Source organism: Crocuta crocuta, unplaced genomic scaffold, assembly GCF_008692635.1.
Source record: "Crocuta crocuta isolate KB4526 unplaced genomic scaffold, BGI_CrCroc_1.0 scaffold45, whole genome shotgun sequence".
Lineage (NCBI taxonomy): Eukaryota > Metazoa > Chordata > Mammalia > Carnivora > Hyaenidae > Crocuta > Crocuta crocuta.
The window spans coordinates 1,024,477-1,048,110 of NW_027530544.1; the positions used below are offsets into that span (position 1 = coordinate 1,024,477).

Below are 23,634 nucleotides of genomic sequence, written 5' to 3' on the forward strand. Positions count from 1 at the left end.
ATCTAAGAGTGAATGAACTCTTAAAATCTTATTTAAAAGTTCTTATTAAAATTTTTTGTCTCCTCCTGTTCTGTCTTCTATTTATCCTTAAAGAAGCACATATGTTTAAAAAAAAAAAAATCAGTGATATGTCCCTTGAAAGGGAGAACAATAAAAGTCACTGAAAGATGGAGCTGTGACTCTTCTAAAACTTTTGGGTCAACTGGAAGGCAGCTGTCATATGAAAAACTAAATCATAAGGTGGGGAAAGAAAGGCAGAAGACAAGGGAAGATGATCTCATTGGCATAGTCCAAAGCCATGTGAACGATAGCAAACTCACAGCAGAACATGCTTAAAGGAGACATTACAAGAAACCTATAAATATGACATACTCAAGTGAGACACAGTATGGTTTGGTAGTCTAAACTGGACAATGATACTGTAGTAAGCAGGAGGCCCAGACTAGAAGCATCACAGTTAAAGGGAAAATATTTTCTTTTTGGTAACTTTGTTATAAGAGAAGTTCAAGAGACTTCTAAACATCTGAATATCCCAAAGTAAAAATCCCACCACGTATCACCTCCATAAATAAATAACTCTTGAAACCAGTGCTCCAACTCTTTTCAATCTGTCTGAATTGAAACTTTGCATTTGTTCAGTACTTTGTATTATGAGAGCATTACTCACATACTCATGTATTTCTCACAACATCCCAGAGAATTCTGGCTTTTGTAGTTTATGAAAGAGGAAACTATAAAAAAAAGATCCAACAATCTAATGATTTGAGTAATGTTACACAGCTATTCAAAGAGGACTAGATTACAGTCTCTTACTCAAGTACGCTTATGAAGTCCAGCTACTCCCTTCTGACACATACCTGTAACATTGACAACAATCTTCCAATTGCTTGGAGTTTTGGTATCTAGGTCAAGAAATTTCAAATAATGGTATGGGCCAGAGATATGCCAGATTATTTAGGGGATGCTAAAAAAAGAGAACGGTTCATCTAGTTTCCTCTGCTTTTTGGAAAGCTAACTAGCAGAGTTAAAACTGATTAAGAGAGACAGATGATGTGAATACAAAAGGCAAAAGCAAGCCTTCCTACCAGACAGCAGGCTCCAAGTTTAATAAAGAGTTGTCAGATACCACAGAGACCAAGTCAAAGTAATGAAAACTGTGGGAAAAAGCAGTGTGTAAAGAATGAGTAAAATCAGCATACATAGCAATCTACAGCAAAGAGAAAACAGACTATCATGAGATTTTGATGCAAACGAAGTAACAGGAACCTGAGTAAAGAACTGTTAAAGAATTACGATGAGAAGAAATCAGAATACTAATTGCTGCAAGACTTCAAACTTCTATTTGCCTGATGATGTTTGTACCAAAAGTCTCACAGGAAATGAGAGGGAATTTCAGATGCTAACTGAAAAGAATGAAATGGAGAAGCAAAACAAAATAGAGTGAAAATGAATAGAAAAATGGAGAATTAAGTGAAAAACAGGCTATAGGTGGGAGAAAATTGGCAATTAGGATATCTCAGCAAAAGAAAATGTACCAGAATTACATTTATTATTAAGAAGTATACAGTGATGATAACCTCTGAAATCAAGATTCAAGGCCTCCCTTGATAAGAAGAGAAATCAGAAAGTACCAGACACAAGGAGGATAAAGAGCAATCACAGAACCAGAAGGGTAACTGAAAATCGTATTTGTGCACGAATAATGCATTCTCTCTCTCTCATGCACACATAGTGATTGCTTTGATGTTTACCTTGTAAGAATTCATTGAGCTATATTTACACAACTTTCTACGCCCATCTGTGTATTTGTGTGATATGCACATATGTAGGAACGAGAAAGAGGAGGGAAGGAGAAAATTTCCCCCATTGTACAGGCCCTGTTAAAGTGCTGGAAGAAACAACTTTCAAATGTGTTTAATATGTATGTTTGTAAAACACTGGTTATATTTCAAACTACGTAAAATATCTTTTAAGTATTGCCGTCATTTTGTTGTTTCTGTTAATGTTCCAGCCTTGGGTCCCATATTAGAATCTGACACGAAAGAGAGCTGTGAAATGTGGAAGTCCTGTTGCAAAAATGACTGCATAAAGTTATGATAGAAATGGCCAGGAAAAGTAATTTAAGTAACCATGAGACTCAAAAAATCAGTAACATGATGAATACAATCTAATAAATGACATCACTCGAAGTAATAAGCAGTAGCCAAAGTACCTGTAACTCTTACTTCCTCTTTTTTGTTTTAAACTACTATATTTTTAGTGTTCCAAGAATGGTACCATGCAAGGAAAACTACCTGTCATGCTGTGATTGCTTATAAGTTGTAATTCCACTATTACTTTTCACTGTCCAGACTTGCTAAATAAGGCTACAGTTGAAATCTGAAGGACACACTGAAGATTTGATACTTTCTCTCTTCCCTTTCTCAGTCTCTACCTTCTGGTGCTCAGTTCCTTAAATAAGGAAAATGAGAATCCAAAGCTGAAGTACTTCTGACCTCCTATCAAGTTTCCCACTCCAGGTTGAGGTACGCCTGGTTCCCTTTCTCCATTTGGATCAGGACTCTGTTGCTGGCCACTTTGCCGGGTCCACTCTGGTTCCTAGCAAATGCCAGGCTCACCTGGAGAGCAAGTGAAAAGAGAGGCTCACATCAGAAAAATAAACCCAGATATCAAACTCTGCAGAGAACAGTGCCTGAGTCATCTGAGCAACCTTTTAAAGAAAGGTAGAGGGATCAATGAGGATGGGAAAAGACACAGGAGGATGAAGGCTTACTGCAGTTTATCACATTAAGCTTTTACGTGGGACAAGAAAAGCAAAAATGGGGAAACTAAACCAATTTCATTTCAATTTACAACTTTAAGAGGAGTACCTAATGAATGGAACTAGGATGCAATTTCCTTATTTCTAGCTGTTTTCATAATAAGCTTCTATAAGAAGGTTTAAGAATGCAACATCTCAGCACTGCAAAGGACAGTACAAACATGCTGGGCCTGGACTCAAAGAAACAAGCAAAGTGGGCCCAGGGAATATACCATAAGGCAGACCAATCTCATATCAAAAGTTCAAGTATGTCTGAGGCTTAGATGTCACTGAGCTTAAGAATGCTCTTAAGGAGATGATACTGTTTCCAAAATCCTATATTCCACCCTTGTTCATCTTGTTTGAAGGCAAATGAGTATCTGGGTAGCACTGCCCAAAGCAGGCATTTTTATCACCCTGGCATGAGGTACCTCACTGATTTAGGCATAAGGAGAGCCAGAACTTCACCAGGATTCACAGTTCTTTATCTATGGAATGAAGGGATTAAGTTTGTTCACCTTATTTATCAGTGAGTTTAGCTATTATTATGACCATATATTATTACTCTTTTTCTGGAAGAGAAATGGCAGGAGCCACATTCCAAAAACAACACTATTCAAATTTCTAGTAAGCAGGAAGGAGGACCAGGGACAACTTCCATCCTAGTGCTAAGAAAACAGAGGGAAGAGGACCCTCGGAGCTTCCCAGAGCACATCTAATTATGTGAGCATGATGCCTCCTGGCTCTAAGGTCTCCCTCAATATACTTGTTCCTCCTGCTTCTGGAGTGGTTGACTTTACCCACTAATCACACTGGAGAGAGAACACCATGTTGTACCTAAAATGTATACAGAAGAAAAGCTGGAGATGATGACCTTTAGATAATAAACAGGTGGTTATTTCTCAGAGTCTTTGGACAGCTAAGTTGAAAATCATGAGGTGATCACTTCCAGAGGAATCATTTCTTAATCTTTCAGCTCAATTATTAGTTTGCACAAGGGTGAAATCTGAGAATTTAGATAAGACACAAATTAGAGATTTCCAAAGGCTTTCGTTTTAGAAGACCCAAACTCTAGGATTACAGAATCACAATTGATGGAGAATTAACATGTGTTAGCCAGAAGAGGGCACTGAGAGAACATACTGCACTCTTTAGGGAGTAATGAGTACATTTCTCTTTTTTCATTTTAGGCCGTCACTTATACCATTTTTCTTTAACACAGTTAAAAAACTAGACCTCTGTGACCACCTATTAAAAACTGCTAAATCCAGGAGTAAATTATCTCTGTACTACTCTATCAGAGATATGATACAGACATGAACAAAATGATAATTTTCCCTACCTCCCTCTTCCTACAAAGGTTTTCAAATGATAAACTGCAGTAAGGCTTTTCATTTGGTCCCTCTGGTTCTCTTGGCAGGTTGCTTAGGGCTCAGGCTTGGTAATCTGCAGTGTTGGTTGTCTGGATTTCCTTTTTTTTCCCTGATAAAAGTCTCTTTCCTTGCTCTCTAGGTGAACCTGATTATTTTTCAGGTGTCCGATGATCCTGGCCTTAGATGGGGACCAGAATTATAATCCAAGAGGCAGCCAGCAAAACAGAATCTTAATTCAAATGAACCTGGGGATTAATCAGTGTCAAACTGGAGAAGAAAAACTGATGGGACAATGAAGTACTCTACCTTTTCTGGATTTCTTGTTTGTCTTCTGGAAATAACTCATCACCGCAACAAAGAGAGTAAAAGGAGGAGAAAAATGGGGTGGGAGGAAAGGAGAGAAAATATCAAGACAAAGCATCAAGTTTTATGAATTACCTACAATCCTCTGGACAGTAAGGAACCTGGGGATAGGAGTTATTATCATTTATAAAAATGTCCCCCTCCATACAGCCTCAGAGAATAAGGCAAAAGCAAACAAGAGGGTGAACGTTACCTTTATGATTAACTTGTTATTGGCAGATATACTTAGAAAACTAACCTCATTTTGTGATCTTCTTTGCACCTAACCAATCTGTACAATCTGAAGGCCGAGCCCTTCAGATTAGATCCCACAAGTGTTTAGATATCACAGGTATTGGTTAAAGAATAATGCAGAAACTGATGTAACTGGTTACTCCAAAGAAGCATAACTACTGAAAAATTACCAGTTTACTAAAACTCAAACTTTATTCAAGGAAAAAAAACGCAATATTTTAAAATTTCTAGATAACTCCCAGGATGAGTCAGTTGACAATTGCTAACTCAATTGACAGTGAAAACTATCCAATCCAGAGGTTGCAGAATTTCCTCTTGGAACCCCTGTATAATACAGTACTGATAGACTAAATTAACATAGCAGAAAGCATGGAGATTCGTGACAAGGCTATCTTGGTGTAAACTCTTCAGGGGAATGGAAAGGATTAATTAGGACCAGGATTGGGGATTAATGAGTCTCTAACCTAGCCCATGTTACACAGCCCTGACAAAGCCAACGAATGCAATCTAACAATCCTCCAAAACCAAATTTTACGTAGCCCACACTTAGATTCTTACAGTGACTCCTCAACTGCAAACGATTCCCTATTAAATAAGTATTATCCACAACCATCATAAAATAATCTTTTTCATGATAAAAATGACACGAATTCTAAAGCGTAAAACCAAGGGCCTCGATGTTAACAAAGCTATCAAAAGCGCTTGCAGTGTGGTTGTCAGGAACATCATATCAAACACGAACCCATTGTATAAATTAACCTAAGTAACAAATCTGTATATAAAATGTTAACTTTGCAAAGGGAATTAAAATATGAGACAAGAAATGAAAACGGTTCGCACCTGCAGTGTACAATTCTCTTTTCGTTTGAGGAACTCCACAAACCTGGCCACTACTCCTGGTGTGCTGATGACTTCATCAATAGGAGGATTAGGTTCTGTCTCCCCATAAAAAAAAAAAAAGAAAAAAAGGAAAGAAGAAAAATAATCCTTTCATTTCAATGCAAGGACTTTATGAGCTCAAATTTACTTCATAATATCCCTCCCTCCATTTTAGCTTCTCTTTTCATGTAGGAAATCTAAAAAAGAAAACAAAATGGAAAAGTCTAAATGTAAAATTGAGTTCAGTCACTTTGAGCCTAGGGTAATTCAAAAGGTTTCACAATAAGGTAAGCATTAACATGGAAATGATGGGCAGAATTCTCAAAGTTATTGCTTCTACAATTTTAGAAAACTTAAAAAGTAGGGAGAAAAACATCCAAAGAACATCCAAAGATGACCACTGTTATTGTTTCAGTCTTCTTCCTTCTAGCCCCTTCTCTGTAGATGGGGTTTTAGTCTGTCTAACAATAAGTTGTTTTAATAAACTGGATTAGTTGACTCTGCACGTGCTTGCAGGATTTAATTTTACAGCTGTGGTGTTAAGTAGGAGCCAAAAAGAAATTCATTAAGGATGACTTGCCAAATTAATTTCACTTTTCATTTATGACAACAGAGTATTTTATAAGTGAAATCATTAGGTAGAAACCTGTTGGGTAAATAGAAAATGTCCTAAACAATCAGCATGCTAATTTCCGCAAGAGATTTGATCAAATTCTTGGTGACATTCATGTAGCGATGAAAGAAAAATGGCAGTTGGATTACAGTACTACTAGGGATTCTTAGCCAAGTCCATGGCTTTAATGAAACAAAGATGACTAAAGGTTCATTGTTAATTTGGAGAGAGCTCTGATGACATGTTCTTTGCCTGGTTCCACATTTTTATCAACTATTCATGTAATACAACAAATAAATTTGATGATTATAATAATGAAGTAGTTAAAATGCTAGATTACAGAAATAACATAGGAAAAACAGTAAGCTGAAGTTGTCAATAAAACAACAGGAATAAAGCAGGATTTAGCAACCGAAATTTTAAAAAGCAATAAAAAAAAAATCTACATGACTTCACAGATAAAAAACCTAAAAACCGTGCATGAAGGGAAGTTCTAAGGGAGTTTAGATGGCTGCAAATACACTGAACCATTACTGTGCCATGACTACCAATACAACTGATGCTATCTTGGAGTACATTACTGGAATGCACTGTCTTAGGACAACAAAGGCAATCTCTCTGCACACCACAGGGTAATGAGAACACATCTGAAGTACTGCATTCTAGTTATTACATTTTTTGTTTGAGAGAGGGCGTGTACACGCATGTGTGCGNTACTCAGCATGTAGCCTCATGTGGGGCTTGATTTCACGACCCTGAAATCATGAACTGAGCTGAAATCAAGAGTCAGATGCTTAACTGACTGAGCCACCCAGGCGCCCCTAGTTATCACATTTTTAAGAGGGATGGCTGGCACTTAGAATCTAGGCAGTAAAGTAGTAGAAACGAAAGACCCTAAAAGGCCACATGGCTTTGCACCTTGAAAGCCATTAGATTTAGCACTTTGAAAAGAGACAAGAGGAGGGGCGCCTGGGTGGCTTAGTCAGTTAAGCGTCCGACTTTTGCTTAGGTCATGATCTCACGGTTTGTGGGTTCAAGCCCCGCGTCGGGCTCTGTGCTGACTGCAGCTCAGAGCCTGGAGCCTGTTTCAGAGTCTGTGACTCCCTCTCTCTCTGACCCTCCCCTGCTCACGCTCTCTCTCTCTCTCTCCTAGAAATAAATAAAACATTAAAAACTAAAAATAAAAAATAAAAAAAAGAAAAGAGACAAGAGGAGTGCAGAAACTTTACATGATAATTGCCTTCAAATATTAATAAGCTGTAACACAAAAAATATAATTTTTGTTATATTACACAAAAATGTACATTATATGTTATAGGTTTTTATTCCAGGTCCCTCAAGGACTATATTAATTTATCACTAATGACTCTGAAACACAATGCCTTACCACTGGGCAGGGGATGACAGCTATTTATGTCAATATTGACTGTCAACATTTTAATGTGGTTCAGAGTCCCACAGTTCTTTTTACTTGCCCAGAATGGCAAAAGTATCATATTTTAGTCTACCCTAGATAGACAGACAGACCGATAGATAGATAGATAGATAGATAGATAAATAGGTAATTGCCCTGCCCAGTAATAAATCTATACTTAAATTTCAATGATAAAATGCTAACATTAAAATCAACAATCACTGATCTTTCAAGTGACATTCTGAAAGTTTTTCTTGGGATGCCAGGCTGGCTCAGTCAGTAGAGCACACAGCCCTTGATCTCAGGGTTGTGAGTTCGAGCCCCATGTAGAGATTATGTAAAAATAATAAAATCTTTAAAAAAATTTTTTTTCTTAAAAAAGAGTGCAATTTCTCAACTTGAATTAGAAATACTGACTACTGTTCTTAAAAGTCTTTTATAAGATACTCAGAGAATAAAATAATGCTGCTTTCTGGTCCTGGTGAGACTACACAAATAAATAAACTCAAAAGTTAGCCATGGCTTATAATTCTACATATGTCTATAAGTGTCCTTTTATTCTGTTCACAGACATACTCCAAAGCAATTTACTGATATGAAAAATAGAATATGTGAAAGTAATATTTTTTATCTAAATTTAAAAATAGTCATAGTCAACCCTTGAACAATACAAAACTTGGGGTGCCAATCCTCACAGTCAAAAATCCTTTAACTTTTGACTGCTACAAAACTGAACTAATAGCCTACTGTTGACAAGAAACCTCACTATAACATAGTCAATTAAAATTTATTTTGTATATGTATTACATACTGTATTCTTAAAGCTACAGAAAAGAAAATGTTATTAAGAAAATCATAAGGAAAATACATTTACAATACTGTACTCAATTTATCAAAAAAGATCCAGGTTACAAGTGGACCTGCACAGTTCAAGTCCCTGTTGTTCAAGGGTCAACTGTTCCTTAATATATTCAGAACTCACCTTTTGAAAGCAGTTTTCTGAATTTCTGTGTTGCTGAAAGTTGTTGCTCTGGGCTATTGGAAAATATCATTTCAATCATGTCAGAAGTAATAACACCACCCTGGAAGCACAAACAAAAACCAATATGATAAAATTTTAACTCTAATTCAAAGGAAAACAAAGACAGTATAGGCTGTGGCCATATTATTAAGTTAATCATACTTATCTAGAAGAGTTACACAAAGGTAGGATAATCTTTACATGTAGAAATGTCTCAGATGATCAACAATGTGATAAAGCCAAATACTTTGTCTATCATTAATTAGCTCATGGGGTTAGTTAGGTGGCTCAGATTGTGATCTCCCCATTGTAGAATCAAGCCCACATGAGTTCCACACCCAGCACAGAGCTTGCTGGAGATTCTTTCTCTCCCTCTCTCGGCCCTTCCCCCCACCTCAATATAAATAAATAAATATTAAAAAAGAAGCTCATGACAATAAAAAAGTAATCATATAGTAAACAGTAAGACAAGGTGTTTATTATTCTTCCTCTCCTTGGTCATCACATGGTTGGTTGTTCCCTGTCATTCAGACTAAATGTTAAATTCTAAAAGAAGGCTTTTCATGATCTCCAAATCTAAAGCAGCTGCTCCCTCTCTATCACCCTATTTTAATCTTATACCAATGCTTCTCACTATCAGATATTTTTCTCAGTTGCATGTTTACTGCCCAAATTCCTCCAGTATAGCAAAAGATTTGGAAAACCAAAGACATTGTCCATCTCACCTTGTCCATCTCACCAAAGGTTGGCATATAGCAGATGCTCAACAAATATTTATTGAATGAATATAAAATAATCCTGTGTGACTCACTGATTCTAGCTGCTACCAAATTCAACAGCTATAATTTCTATTTTCTTTATTAAAGCTTTTTAGTTTTCCACTATTTTACTGCTTTCTTAGAACTTTTCCATTTTCTACTACACTCCATCCCCAGTATTAGCAGTTAACCTTCTTCTTAGGGTCACTTGTCAGAATGAAATAAAATTCCTGTCATTTCATGAAAGATTAGAGGCAACAAGATGAACTGTGAAGAAAGCTACACTGAATTGTAAATGCTAGCTGGTTGGTAAGCAATACCTACCAAACACTTAAGAATCCCAATTGGGAGAATGACACATTCTGCTCTTAAAACTTACAAAACTGATTCCTGAATAAACAAAGGCACCTATAGGATTCTGTTATGAATGTTTGGATACAGCTGGATATACACATTCATACACACACACACACACACACACACAGAATTTTCTTCCCTTTCTTCCCCAATATAAGATGTATTGACTTTACACTAGTGGCATTTAAGTACTGTTAATTTTATATGCCAGCATTTAAGTAACAGTATATCAAGGAGAGGAGTGAACATCACTCAAGGACTTTGGATCTTCTTGTGGGAAAAAGGTTAGCACATTTTTAGCTGCACAAAGGATAACTATATCATATCACATGGAGGTATAACTTTGTTATTTCTTTATCTGAGACTCAGTATGGTTTAAGGAGTTGTGTATGCATGCCAAGTTGCCAAGGAATGTACTAGGACAGTTAATTTTATGTGTCAATTTGGTTAAGTTATGGTAGCCAGCTGTCTGAACACACACTAATCTAGATACTGCTGTGAAAGTAATTTTTAGATGTGATTAACATTTAAACTAGTATAATCAAGTAAAGCCCATTAGTTTCCAAAATGTGAGTTGGCCTCAATCAGTTAAAGGTCTTTAGAGCAGTTGACAGGTTTCCTGAAGAAACTTCAGCCTCAAAACTACATCAACCCTTACCTGAATTTTCAGTCTATTGACATGCCCTACAGATTTTGGACTTACTAACTCCAAAATATACATGAGCCAATTCCTTAAAATCAACCAATCAATCAATCTCCTATAGGTTGTTTCCTCCATAGAATCTTAATATTATATAGTCCACAAAATATTTCAAATCATTTCAATATCCACTTTAAAAAATGGACAGCTTGACTTTCTGAAGGACCAAGAATTCACCACAAAATGATAGTGTTGGCTACAATGTCTATACGGATTCCAAAATGATTTAAACTACTCTAATTCCGAAAGAAAACTGGTCCATAAAAACTAGAGATCTATGAAGTAAAAAAGGAAAAAAAATATATACATATATAAATAGGACACTGTGCATAATATGCCACAACTTGCTTAAAAGGGGAGGAGGAAGAACTTATTTTCTCAAGAAGAATAAGAATCCACTAACTGTGGTTGCAAATGAAGAAAGAAACTGGGTCACTGAGGTAGAAGAAAGATTTCTTTTTTCAAAAACCATATATAATCTATTAAAACATTATATAACTGATTACAATAAATGGGAAATCTAGACAGGTATCCACATAAATAAAGTGTAATTTTTAGATGCTCATGTAACCTCAAGAAAGTTACAAAACGGGTCGCAATAGAAAAGTCCAATAGCTGTGATGTAGAACCAGTTTTTAAAATCAGATAAACATGCCCAATTTGATAACTAAAATGAAGAACTGGGATTTTCTTTAAAGTATACTTTGTTATTCAACTTCTAAGGAATAATTTTATAATTATCTTTTTAAGTTTTAATACCTGAACTAATCTTCATAACTTAGTTAATTTTGTTTAACTGCATGTTATTCAAACTATAATAAACATCTAATGAACCATGACATTAAGTATATGACTTCTTTTTAAAAATGAAATGCTACTTTCTGTAGCCATTTACTAACCCCTTTTTTAAAAACCCAAATAGAAAGCTAAGCCTCTTATCTTAGAAAGAGGCTCAGCAGAAAAATACTTAAAAGAGTTTCTTTCATGATCTTACTTACTGGTGCCATCTCCATGTTATTAATCTGAGCCTCATGGAAGCCTCCATCTGACATAACTTCTTCTTCTGTTTCCTCCTCTGCTGTAGCAACATTCCTTCGCTTGAACAACTAAAAAACAAAAAATTGTTATTAAGTATTCTAATACAAAGGAGTTAAACATTCAAAACCTAGGCACCCCACTTAGAAGGCAATAAGGAAGAACTTTTAAAAAATTATTAAAAAAAATTTTTTTTAATGTTTTATTTATTTCTGAGAAAGAGAGACAGTGTGAACAGGGTAGGGTCAGAGAGAGAGAGGAGACACAGAATCCAAAACAGGCTCCACACTCTGAGCTAGCTGTCAGCACAGAGCCCGACGTGAGGCTTGAACCCATGAACTGTGAGATCATGACCTGAGCTAAAGTCGGACGTTTAACCAATTGAGCCACCCAGGCGCCCCTAAAAATCATTTTAAAAATTCTAAAGGTTGTGCCACCTTCAACTTTCCTGATGAGGAACTATTTCATAATTGTCCTGTCTTATAATCTAATGCAATTAACAATCATAATATGCTGTTACCAACCTTTGATGTGGTACAACTTTCTAAGAGAAGCCTAATACTGCGTGACATATAAAAAGAATAAGGGTGAAAAAGGAGTTGGGGCATGCTTAGCCATTCCCCTTTCCTTTATGTGAAGTTGGTAATACTATAGTCCTACCAATTATGGAAAATGATAAAACTGATGTCAGAATGGCTTAATACTTCCCTCCTAGACCTCAAAGATAATAGACTGAGCCTTCCCAACCTTTCTAACCTGTCCAGCAACCAGTGAAGACAAGTGATTACTACTTGAACACTACCTTTAAACCATCCATTGATTTGTGTAAGCAAAGAATACTTCCTCCCTAAGGGAGCCCACTAAGGTGCCTCCATTGTATCTTTAATAGTCTAAGGCAATTCACTTATTCATCAAACCATGATGGAGGACCAATAAATAACTTATCCTCTGCAACTCTAAAAGCAGACAAAATTCATAAAATAACAGGTTTCAGCCAATGGATAAGAGGCAGCCCAGGCACTGATCCTTCAGAGAAGAAAAGAAATAAGACTGGCTCTATGACTGCCTCAGATTATTACCTGGACAGTTTTCAGGATGCAGCACAAGGAGGACAAAACCCACTCACTCAGTAGAGCAGACAGGGTTTAGAAATGATGAGGCCAAAACAACTAGAATCCATAAGCAGAGTAATAAAAGAGATCAATACAGAGAATTCTAAAAATCTGCAGAAAGTTCCCCATGAGCCTCAGCTTCCTGCTAATATGCACAGGTATGTAAGGAAAAGCTGGGAAAGGATTCGCCTCCAATAAAAATGCAGAACAATTTTGAGTTATAGCAGTCAAGGGATATTCATGTTTCAGTCAGATAAAATAGAAAAGACTTTTTAAGCATCAACTTGATTTCAGCACAGGTCATGATCTCACGGTTTGTGGGATCAAGCCACGTATCAGGCACACACTGACAGCAGAGCCTGCTTGGGATTCTTCTCTCTCACTTTTTCTCTGCCTCTCTCTTTCTCTCTCTCTCTTAAAAAAACTTTTTTTTAATGTTTTTTATTTATTTCTAGGAGAGAGAGAGAGAGAGCAGGGGAGGGCCAGAGAGAGAGGGAGTGACAGACTCTGAAACAGGCTCCAGGCTCTGAGCTGGCAGTCAGCACAGAGCCTGACGCGGGGCTCGAACCCACGAACCGTGATATCATGACCTAAGCAAAAGTCGGACGCTTAACCGACTAAGCCACCCAGGCGCCCCTCTCTCTCTCTCTCTTAAAGTAAATAAACTTTAAAAAAGCCAAAAAACAGAAAAGACTTCCTAATATATAGAGGGCATTTAGTAGAAAACTCAGAAGGAAACAGACACAGTAATGAGGCTAAATCAGCACTAGATTAAAGGGTTAAAAGTTCCAGACCAATGAAACGTCAAAAGTTCCAAGTAACTTACTAAAGCCAATGACAAATTCAGACCTAAATGTATTAAAAGATACAAGAACTCCAACAACAGCAAGGTAAAATTCGCAATTCTTAGAATTCAATTGAAAACTACTAAGCACTAAAAAGAAGATGACTATCCATGAAGAGAAAAATTAATGAATCAAAATCACCCAGAAATGACCAAAACGGCAGAAATGGAAAAGAGCATTATAATTGTTGTTATAAATATATTCCACATATTCTAACGGTAAAAGTACAGCCACAAGGAGAGAGAAGAGATGAACAAAAAGGCTAAGCAAATACCTGACATGAAAAATATACTTTTTCAGATGAAAAGCACATGGATGAGACTAACAGATTACATATTGCAGAAGAAAAGATTAGTGAATTTAAAGACACAGTAATATAAACACTCCAAAAAAAAAAAAAAGGAGAAAAAAAAGACAAAATCAGTACAAAATAGAAGTCTGTTGTGGAACATGAAGTGGCCTAATACACATGCACTGGAGTTCTAAGATTGGGGTAGGGGAATATATTTGGAAAATGGCCCAAACTTTTTTGTCTTTTTTAAGTTTCAAGTTTTTATTTAAATTCAAGTTAGTTAACATTATAGTATATTAAATTTAGGAGAATTTAGTGATTCATCACTTATATATAACACCCAATGTGCATCACAACTGCCTTCCTTAAACATCACCCATTTAGCCCATCTCTCCCAACACCTCCCCTCCAGCAATCTTCACTCTGTTCCCTATATCTAAGGGTCTGTTTGATGGATTGCCTCTCTTTTTTCCTCCTACATTCATCTGTTTGTTTCTCAAATTCCACGAGTGAAATCATGCAGTATTTGTTTTTCTATGATTGTCTTCCTATCACTATTGTGCTTAAAATAATTCATTCTAACTCCATCTACTTCAGCACAAATGAGATGACTTCATTTTTTTTTATTGTTGAGTAGTATTCCATTGTATATATATGTACACCACATCTTATCCATTAATCAATCAATGGACATTTGGACTCCTCATAATTTGGAATTTATTCATGGTTTCTGCCCATTTCTTAACTGGATTATTTGATTTTGGGGTGTTCAGTCATATAAGTTCTTTACAGATTTTGGATTACTAACTACCCCTTTATCAGATATGTCATTTGCAAATATCTTCACCCATTCTGAAGGCTGGGTGACCTTTAGCTTTAATTGTTTCCTTTGCTGTGCAGAAGCTTTTATCTTGATAAAGTCCAAATAGCTCATTTTTGCTTTTGTTTCCCTTGCCTCCAGAGACATGTCAAGTAAGAAGTTGCTAATGGCTGATGTCAGAGAGGTTGTCGCCTGTGTTCTCCCGTAGAAATTTGATGGTTTCCTGTCTCACATTTAGCGCACTCATCCATTTTGAATTTACTTTTGTATATGGTGTAAGAAAGTGGTCCAATTTCATTCTTCTGCATGTTGCTGTCCAGTTTTCCCAACACCATTTGTTGAAGAGACTGTCTTTTCTCAATTGGATATTTTTTCCTACTTTATCAAAGATTAGTTGACCATATAGCTGTGGATCCATTTCTGAGTTTTCTATTCTGTTCCATTGATCTATGTTCCTGTTTTTGTGCTAGTACCATACAGTCTTGATCACTACAGCTTTGTAATAAAACTTGTAGTCCAGAACTGTGATGCCTCCAGCTTTGCTTTTTCAAGAGTGCTTTGGCTATTCAGGGTCTTTTTTGTTCTACAATTTTCGGAGTATAGTACCTCTTTGGCGGGTTTATTCCTATGTATCTTATAATTTTGATGCAATTCTAAGTGGGATCAATTCCTTGATTTCTCTTTCTGCTGCTTCATTATTGGTATAGAGAAATGCAACAGATTACTGTATGTTGATTTTGTATCCTGTGACTTTACTGAATTCATATATCAGTACTATCAATTTTTTGGTAGAGTCTTTTGGGTTTTCTACATGGAGTATCATGTCATCTGCAAATAGTGAAAGTCTGACTTCTTCACTGCTGATCTGAATGCCCTTCATTTCTTTTTGCTGTCTGATTGCTGAGGCTAGGACTTCTAGTACTGTTAAATAACAGTGGTAAGAGTGCACATCCCTTTCTTGTTCCTGAACATAGAGGAAAAGCTCTCATTTTTTTCTCCACTGAGGACAATAGTAGCTGCGGGTCTTTTGTATATAGCCTTTATGATGTTGAGGTAAATTCCCTCTATCCCTACTTTCTTGAGGGTTTTATCAAGAAAGGATGCTATACTACTTTGTCAAATGCTTTTCCTGCAATCTACTGAGCAGATCATATATTTCTTATCCTTTCTTTTAATAATGTGGTGTATCACACTGATTCGTTTAAGGATACTAAACCATCCTTACAGCCCAAGAATAAATCCCACTTGATTGTGGTGAATTATTCTTATAATGTACTGTTAGATTTGATTTACTAGTATTTTGTTGAGAATTTTTACATCCATGCTCATCAGGGATATTAGTCTGAATTGTCTTTCTTAGTGGGGTATTTGGTTTTGGAATCAAGGTAATGCTGGCCTCAGAGAATGAATTTGGAAGTTTTCCTTCCATTCCATTCCTACTTTTGGAACAGTTTGAGAATTGTATTAACTCCTCTTTGGCAGAATCCCTTGGGAAGCCATACCGCCCTGGACTTGTTTATTGGGAGATTTTTAATTACTGATCCAATTTCTTTGCTGGTTATTGGCCTGTTCATGTTTTCTATTTTTCCTGTTTCCATTTGGGTAGTTTGTATGTTTCCAGGAATTTATTCATTTCTTTCAGATTGCCCAATTTGTTGGCATATAGTTTTTCATAATATTCTCTTATAATTGTTTTTATTTGTGGTATTAGTTGTAGATCTCCTCTTTCCTTCATAATTTTATTTGGGTCCCTACTCTTTTCTTTTTGACAAGTCTGGCTAGGGGGTTATCAATTTTATTAATTTTTTCAAAGAACCAGCTCCTGATTTGTTCCACTGGTTTTTTGTTGTTGTTGTTATTTCTATATCATTTATTTCTGCTCTAATCTTTATTATTTCCTTCCTTCTGCTGGTGTTAGGCTTCATTTGTTATTCTTTTTCTAGCCCCCTTAGGTATACGGTTGGGTTGTGTATTTTAGATTTTTCTTGCTTCTTGAGGTAGAATATTGCATATTCTTTCCTCTTGTGATCGCTTTTGCTGCATTCCAAAGGTTTTAGACCATCATGTTTTCATTTTCATTTGTTTCCTGTATTTATTTCTTTAATTGCCTGGCTGACCCATTCATTCTTTAGTAAGATGTTCTTTTTTTTTTTAAGTTTTTTTGAGAGAGAGAGAGAGACTGTATGTGTCTGTGTGCGTGCGCGCGCACGTGTGTGTATGTGAGAGAGAGAGCGCGCGCGCAAGCAGGGGAGAAGCAGAAAGAACCCCAAGCAGGCTCCGTGCTGTCAGCGTACAGCCTGACACAGGGCTTGAACTCATGAACTGAGTTCATGATCTGAGCTGAAACCAGGAGTCAGATGCTTAACAGACTGAGCCACCCAGGTGCTCCAAATAGAATGTTCTTTAATCTCCATGTATTTGTGGTCTTTCCACATTTTTTCCTGTGGCTGACTTCAAGTTCTCTGCAGAGTTTCTCCTTGCCTGCAGTGGGGATTATGTGCATCCTGGCCAGAGTATGGTGAATTTTAACTAGGTGTGCTCTGGTCTGCTTGTTAAAAGAGACTTGATGGTATTTCCACTAGAGCTGAGCTTCACAGAACTAAAGGTCAGAAGATGTGGTATATGCAAGGGTCTGTGCTGGTCTTTGGGAGAGGGGCCTGCTGCTCTAGTTCTCAAGTACACTTGCCTTAGTAAAAATGCACCTGAAGAGCACAGGGGGCCAGGGTCTGGTGTAAGAGGTTTAAGTTACCACTGTTGGCACTGTGCTATTTACTGAAGTTAGTTTATGCTAAGGGGTAGGGAAGGAAAATGATGTCAGCCAGCCACGTAGTCACCCAAGAGGGGAACTCACATCCACTACCACAAAGCCCTCCCAGAAGGGCAAACAACTTCCCCTTGTGTGTCCCAGGCATCCCTTAGCTCACTGCCTTCACCCTACGTCCTGACCATCTGCCCACCCGGCAGCGCAGTGCACCTTGAGATCTATCCCAAGCAGGCCCGCTGAGTTTTAAAACTCCAAACTTTACAGACTTGGCATGACACGGAGCTGTGCTGGTTCTCTGGAGGAGGGTTTCACTGCACTGGGACGGATGCAGGTTTGTCCCAGAAGGGCAGTCGCAACAAAGCACAGAAGTGTGGAGTTTGGAGTAAAGTGCAGGAAAGAGCCAGTGCCCAGGTTAGCCACCTTCAGCAGAAGGGGCAGAGGAGGGAAATGGTGTCTACCGGCTCTTTTCTCCCCAAAGAGGCAATGCCACCTCTCCCAGTTGCACTCCAAGAAGGGGGAACCATCTCTCTCAGTGAATCCCAGGGGACTCTAAATATTAACAATGAACAACTGAAAACTGAAATTCAAAAGATACCATTTATAGCAGCATCAAAACTACAAAATACTTAGGGAAAACTCTGACCAAAAAAACCCTACAAATCCCTGAGAAATTTTAGACCTAAATAAATGGGAGATATGGTCCTTATGAGTCAGAAGACTCATTGTTACAATATCAATTCTTCCCAAACTTATCTACAGATCTAACAAAATCACAATCAAATCGCCAGAGCAGCCTTTTTGTGCACAAATTGACAAGCTGATTCTAAAGTCATATAAAAATGCAAAGGACTTGTAACAGCCAGAACAATTTTTGGAAAGAAAAACAAGGTTAGAGGGCTAGTAATATGATTTCAAAACTCATTATAAAAGCTACAGTAATCAACACAGTGTGGCATTAAGACAGATAAATAAGCCAATGGAAACAGAAGTTCAGAAGCCAGATCCGCATAGAGATGGTCAATTGAATGTAAACGGTACCAAGGCAACTCAGTGAGGTAAAACAATCTTCTCAAAAAATGACATCTGAACAACTGGAGATCCATATGTTAAAAAAGAAACAAAAGGCTCCTTTCCCCTTACTTCACATTATATACAAAAACTAAATGTAAATGATCATAGACCTAAATTTAAACTGTAACAATAAAACTTCTTAAAGAAAACATAGAAGAAATCTTAAGTGACCATGGATTTGGCAAAGATTCTTATATTTGACACACAAAAGCAGAATCCATTAAAGAAAAAAACTGATACATGGAATTCCAAAATCAATCTTTTGCTCTTCAAACAGCACTTCCGAAAACAAAAAGGCAAGCCATCAACTAGGAGAAAATATTTTAAAAACAGATCCAACAAAAGACTTGCATACAGAAAATAACTCAATCAAAAAACTACACAGACTTAAAAAAAATAAAACTAAACAGGCTTCACTAAAGTGGATCTACAGATGGAGCAAATAAACACACAAAAAGATGCTTTCAACTTCTGTCATTAGGGAAGTGCAATATAAAACCATAATGGCATACTACTATGCATACCTTAGAATATATAAAATGAAAAAGACTGACCATACCAAATTCTCAGAAGGATGTTGAGCCACTGAAACTCTCATACACTGCTGACGTGAAGGTCAAATAATACAACCCATTTTAGCATACAGCTAAGTTGATAGCTTAAGTACACACCTACTATACCACCCAGCCATTCTCCTCTTAGATATCTAGAGAAACGCAAACATATGTCCATAAAAAGAACCATCATGAATGTTCATAGTAGTTTTATATGTAATCATCAAAAACTGGAAATAATCCAAACTGCCATTAACAGGTGAACAGATAAACCAACTGTGGTTTAATCTGTATAACAGAATGCTACTCAACAATAAAATGGAATGAACTACTGACACAACAACATAAATGAATTTCAAAATGATTAAGCTGACTGAAAAAAGCCAGATAAAATAGAATATGTATTCTATCAGTCCATTTATGCAAAATAACCAGTGGTGACCAAAACAGTTCAGAAGTTGCTTGGAGATAGGTGAAGGGTGGGGGAAAGGTACTACAAATGTATACCAGCAAAACTGCGAGAGCAATAAGTATGTTCATTATATTAATTATAGTGATGGTTTCACAGATATATACATATGTCAAAACAAAGCGTACACTCCACTGTATGTCAACTATATAGCCATAAAGTTGTTTTTTAAAGTACAGAAAAAATAGCTAAAATAATTTAAATACATCTATTTTAGGTTAAACACTATGAGTTCCTAATAATATTAAAACAGACTTTCCTACTCCCTCTGGAGGATGCTAAGAAACCAACTAATTTTGAAAATAAAGACATGGAGAAAATCAAGTATTTCTTTTTCCTATATGACTACTAATCTAGGAAAACCAAAAATTGCAGTTTGATCCTCTCAGATCTTGCTTTTATGATGATAGGTCGGTCTGAGACAGTAGTAAATCTATCGCTAATTAATCTCCACTACTGAGGCAAGACTCTCCTGAATACCTAATGCCCAGTGAATGAGTTTTTCCAGTCTGGCTATAGGAACAGGCACTACTGTCAGTACTGTGTAAGGACCAGGCACTGTTCCCTCTAATCTTTTTGGATGACAGTTTCTCTTGCCTTGAGTAGTCTCCTCAAACACAGATGCTGATCAGTACTCTGCTGAATATTCAAACAAACACTCTGAAGATCTCCAGGCTTCTCTCTATATACACAGGTTTCCCTTTTGGTATTCCCTCCTATGAATGGATGCCTTCGTCTTTCCGGACCGTCAGGTCTGTCTCCTCAACTCAGGAAGGCTTTGGCTCACTGGTATATTGTAGGCTGTCACTAAATAGCTGTTGAATGAATGGAGTTCCCTCTCCCTGTGTTGCAACCTGGAAACTCTGTTGGGCAGTAAGCTGAAGCAATCAAAGGGCTCAACTCATTTGTTTCCCATCTCTAGAGATCACTGTCCTTCACTGGCTAATGTCTGATGTCTTGAATTACTGTTTGATGTATTTTGTCTGTTTATTCTTGGTTTGCTTCAGGTAGGAGGGTAAATCTGGGCCCTGCTATTCCACTTCGGCTGGAAGCAGAAGTCCTTAAAGTGCCCTTTCTAATACTCAAAATATCCCATTTTTGGCTAATGGGAGCCTGTGCAAGCTATCTCCTAAGTCTTTTCAACACAATTTTCGATGGTCTTAAACTTTCTTGCTCTATGTTATGAAAAAACATTACTCATTTGCCTTGAATATTCCCTATCTTTAATCAAGAATCAGGTGTTTTTTCCAAGAAGCCTTGTTCCTTTAAAAGAAAAAATTCTGTAATGACCACCATATCAGGGTGCTAGAAGTGTTCACTGATACAAGGTATTTCACTACTTCTAAGCCTTTCTAGGACAGAGCTGGTTTGTGTGTGTGTTTTAAAAGGAAAACACATGATGAATCCCTACTGATATTACCAATTCAAATTTATATAACCTCTTTGATTTTATTATATTTCTATTCTTTCTTAAGCTAAAAAATCCAGGTTCCTAATATCAAAATCATTAATTACTGTATCCATACACAAATACATATAGTTTCAGGACCAATCCTATGTGATTATGCAAGCAGTTGATGATTTCTTATACTTCTTTTTGTCCTTTAGATACAGCCCAATAGAGATAATTAATCATTTTGCCGTATTTTAAAGTGCGCTAAAGTATTTCCTCTCTGTGTGGTTTAGCCACAGCATGAATGGCACAGAGCTAGGGCCAGTTGAATTCTCTTGTTAAAAATAAACAAGGACTTCTTCATTATGATTTCACTTTGTTTCACAACTACTTAAAGCATTTACAGAACTTCTAAATCAAGCCTAATCACTAAAATTACATATATTGGCATTGCAAACTTTATGTTCACAAGCAGTGTTTTTTATACGGAATGGGAGGATACTGTTAGGATCTTTACTATGGGTCATGAAAAGCACAACTGGTGATAAACAAGTAGGATTTGAAATAAAAACACCAAAACATTTACATCACAAGGATGATGACAAGATAAAACATGAGAAATTCTCAGCTAAGGGAAGTCCTAAGACCACAGCAATACAGCAAGAACACAGGATAAACAATTCTGACTGGTGCTAGAGGTGAGAAAATGTAGGGTGGAGTTCTCCAAAGGAAAAATATGAAACTGATAAATTATCTGAGAAATTTAACCAAGTAGAAAATCAGATAAAAATAACTTGAAAGAGCTGTAAAATATAATGAAAAGACAGCTAGGAATCTGAAAGAAAGCCAAGCAGGTAAAAAATTTAAAAAATCAGACAATTAACTCCAGGAAAAACAAAGAATAAAGAAAGGAAATGTAACCATGGTACACTATTCCGCTAAGCAATAAATGATACTTACACAGTATAGTATAACTGTATTAGGAGAACGAACACAAGGAAAAAGTCATGTAAGAGCTTAAATCTTCACCTACCGTAACAGAACATCAATAGATAATACTTTAGGAGAATTGAAGTGGCTTACTTGGGAATGAGACCAGGAACACTGGTGGTTTGGTGTCAAGTACTGTAATGCTATTTAACTTTTTCAACTGTATGCATGTATTACTCAGAGAAAAATAGGTTTTAAAAAAAGAAAAAAAACTGCAAAAACAATCATAATCTGTTTGCCTTATCTACAGATTACATGTTGCCTGAATTTGTCAACCAAGTTAATCAAGTGAACTTGCCTATCCACAAGTTTATCAACTTGCTCACTTCACAAGATACTTGTTATAACTAGAAATATCAAGCAAATCTCCATTAAGCAGCACTAGGTTATCCATTCACTCTGAGTTAACAAGAGACTGCTTCATTCAAATTTGTAAGTACTGGTTCAATCAGAATGATACCAACTAGCGAAATATTTTGCCAAAATAAATTTTAGTTTAGTCTGTAAGTGCGAAGTAGACAAGGGTCATTTTTAAAGTGCTGCCTAGATATATAACAAAAATTAAATGTTAGTCTGACAAAAGGGTAACCCATAAATATGCAGCAAGTTATCTTTTGTGCTCTTGGCAATGTCAACTCCTGTGCTACCCTCACATCTAGCTCATCAGCTCGAGTTTTCCCAATAGATGACAAAGCATCTGTGGAAAGATAAACAGTACCTAAATGAGTCTGTATCTTACTGATATTTATCATTTTACAAATTAGTTATGAAACAAGCACTGTTATGATATTAAGAAGCCTGATTAGTTTTTACCAGTTGTTTCTACATAATATGGCACATAAGAAATTAAGAAATGAGGATTTTTGATAGAGCAATATCCCAAAAACTTATCACAAAAACTTATTAAAGCCATAGCAAAATTGCAGATCTCATACAATGAAGTTGACAGAATTTCAACTGCAAATATTTTTACCCCAATACACAGGACCATACTTGCCACTTGATATATTAAGAATACAGAGCATTTGTCTTCAGGCAGATAAGTGAATACAAAAAATTTATTTACATAAACATTACAATGAAGTCTAATTACGTGAAACCATCTATCACCAAGAAGAGAATAACGTGAACAGTGTAAATGGCAGAATATCATTACTACATCTTCAAATGGGTTTATGCCAAATATAATGCATAAGCTGGTGGCTACATTCAGACCTATACTTGGGTTCATGTACATATACTTATGTATTCATACATGGGTATATAAACATATAACAGTGGTATTATGAGTTCTGAAATTTACTACCAAAATAGAAGCTAATATGAAAGTTCATTGAAAGAAAAGGTTCACCTCAAGTAAGACACAGAGATGAATAAAGAGGTAGTAACAAGAAACCCAGAGAAACTCGCCCTTTTATAAATAAGTGGTAACTCATAACTTACTACATTTAATATAAACTTTATTGTAATATTACAAACTTTCTTTGCCCCAAAAATAGTAATAATGACAATGTTTAACTCAAACATCTACAGCCCTAACAAAAATAACACTGAAGTTGTAACGTACTCTTGGACTTTAACTACCTGGATTTTCCACACAGTGTTACTCAAAAAAAACAGTGTATGCTGAGAACAGCTCACTGTAAGTGCAAAATATTTATGATAGATTACCTTATTTCTCAGATATGAAAGGATTCTGAGTCATTTATTGCCTTTTATGGAGCTTTTGTAGTGTGGGGTCAAATGGCCCTTCTAAGCTCAAAAAAAAAAAAAAAAA

General features: G+C 36.4%; 1 protein-coding gene across 1 annotated transcript in view; it reads right to left on the reverse strand.

Annotated features, from left to right (window-relative positions):
- The window catches only part of KPNA1 (karyopherin subunit alpha 1), a 65,929-nt gene that overhangs the window by 19,904 nt on the left and 22,391 nt on the right, over positions 1–23,634 (reverse strand). The window contains exons 3-5 of the mRNA XM_077767605.1: positions 11,511–11,618; positions 8,659–8,758; positions 5,611–5,705 (exon numbers count right to left, since the gene is read on the reverse strand). Coding sequence (XP_077623731.1) covers positions 5,611–5,705; positions 8,659–8,758; positions 11,511–11,618 — 303 coding nt within the window. The remainder of the gene's footprint in view (positions 1–5,610; positions 5,706–8,658; positions 8,759–11,510; positions 11,619–23,634) is intronic.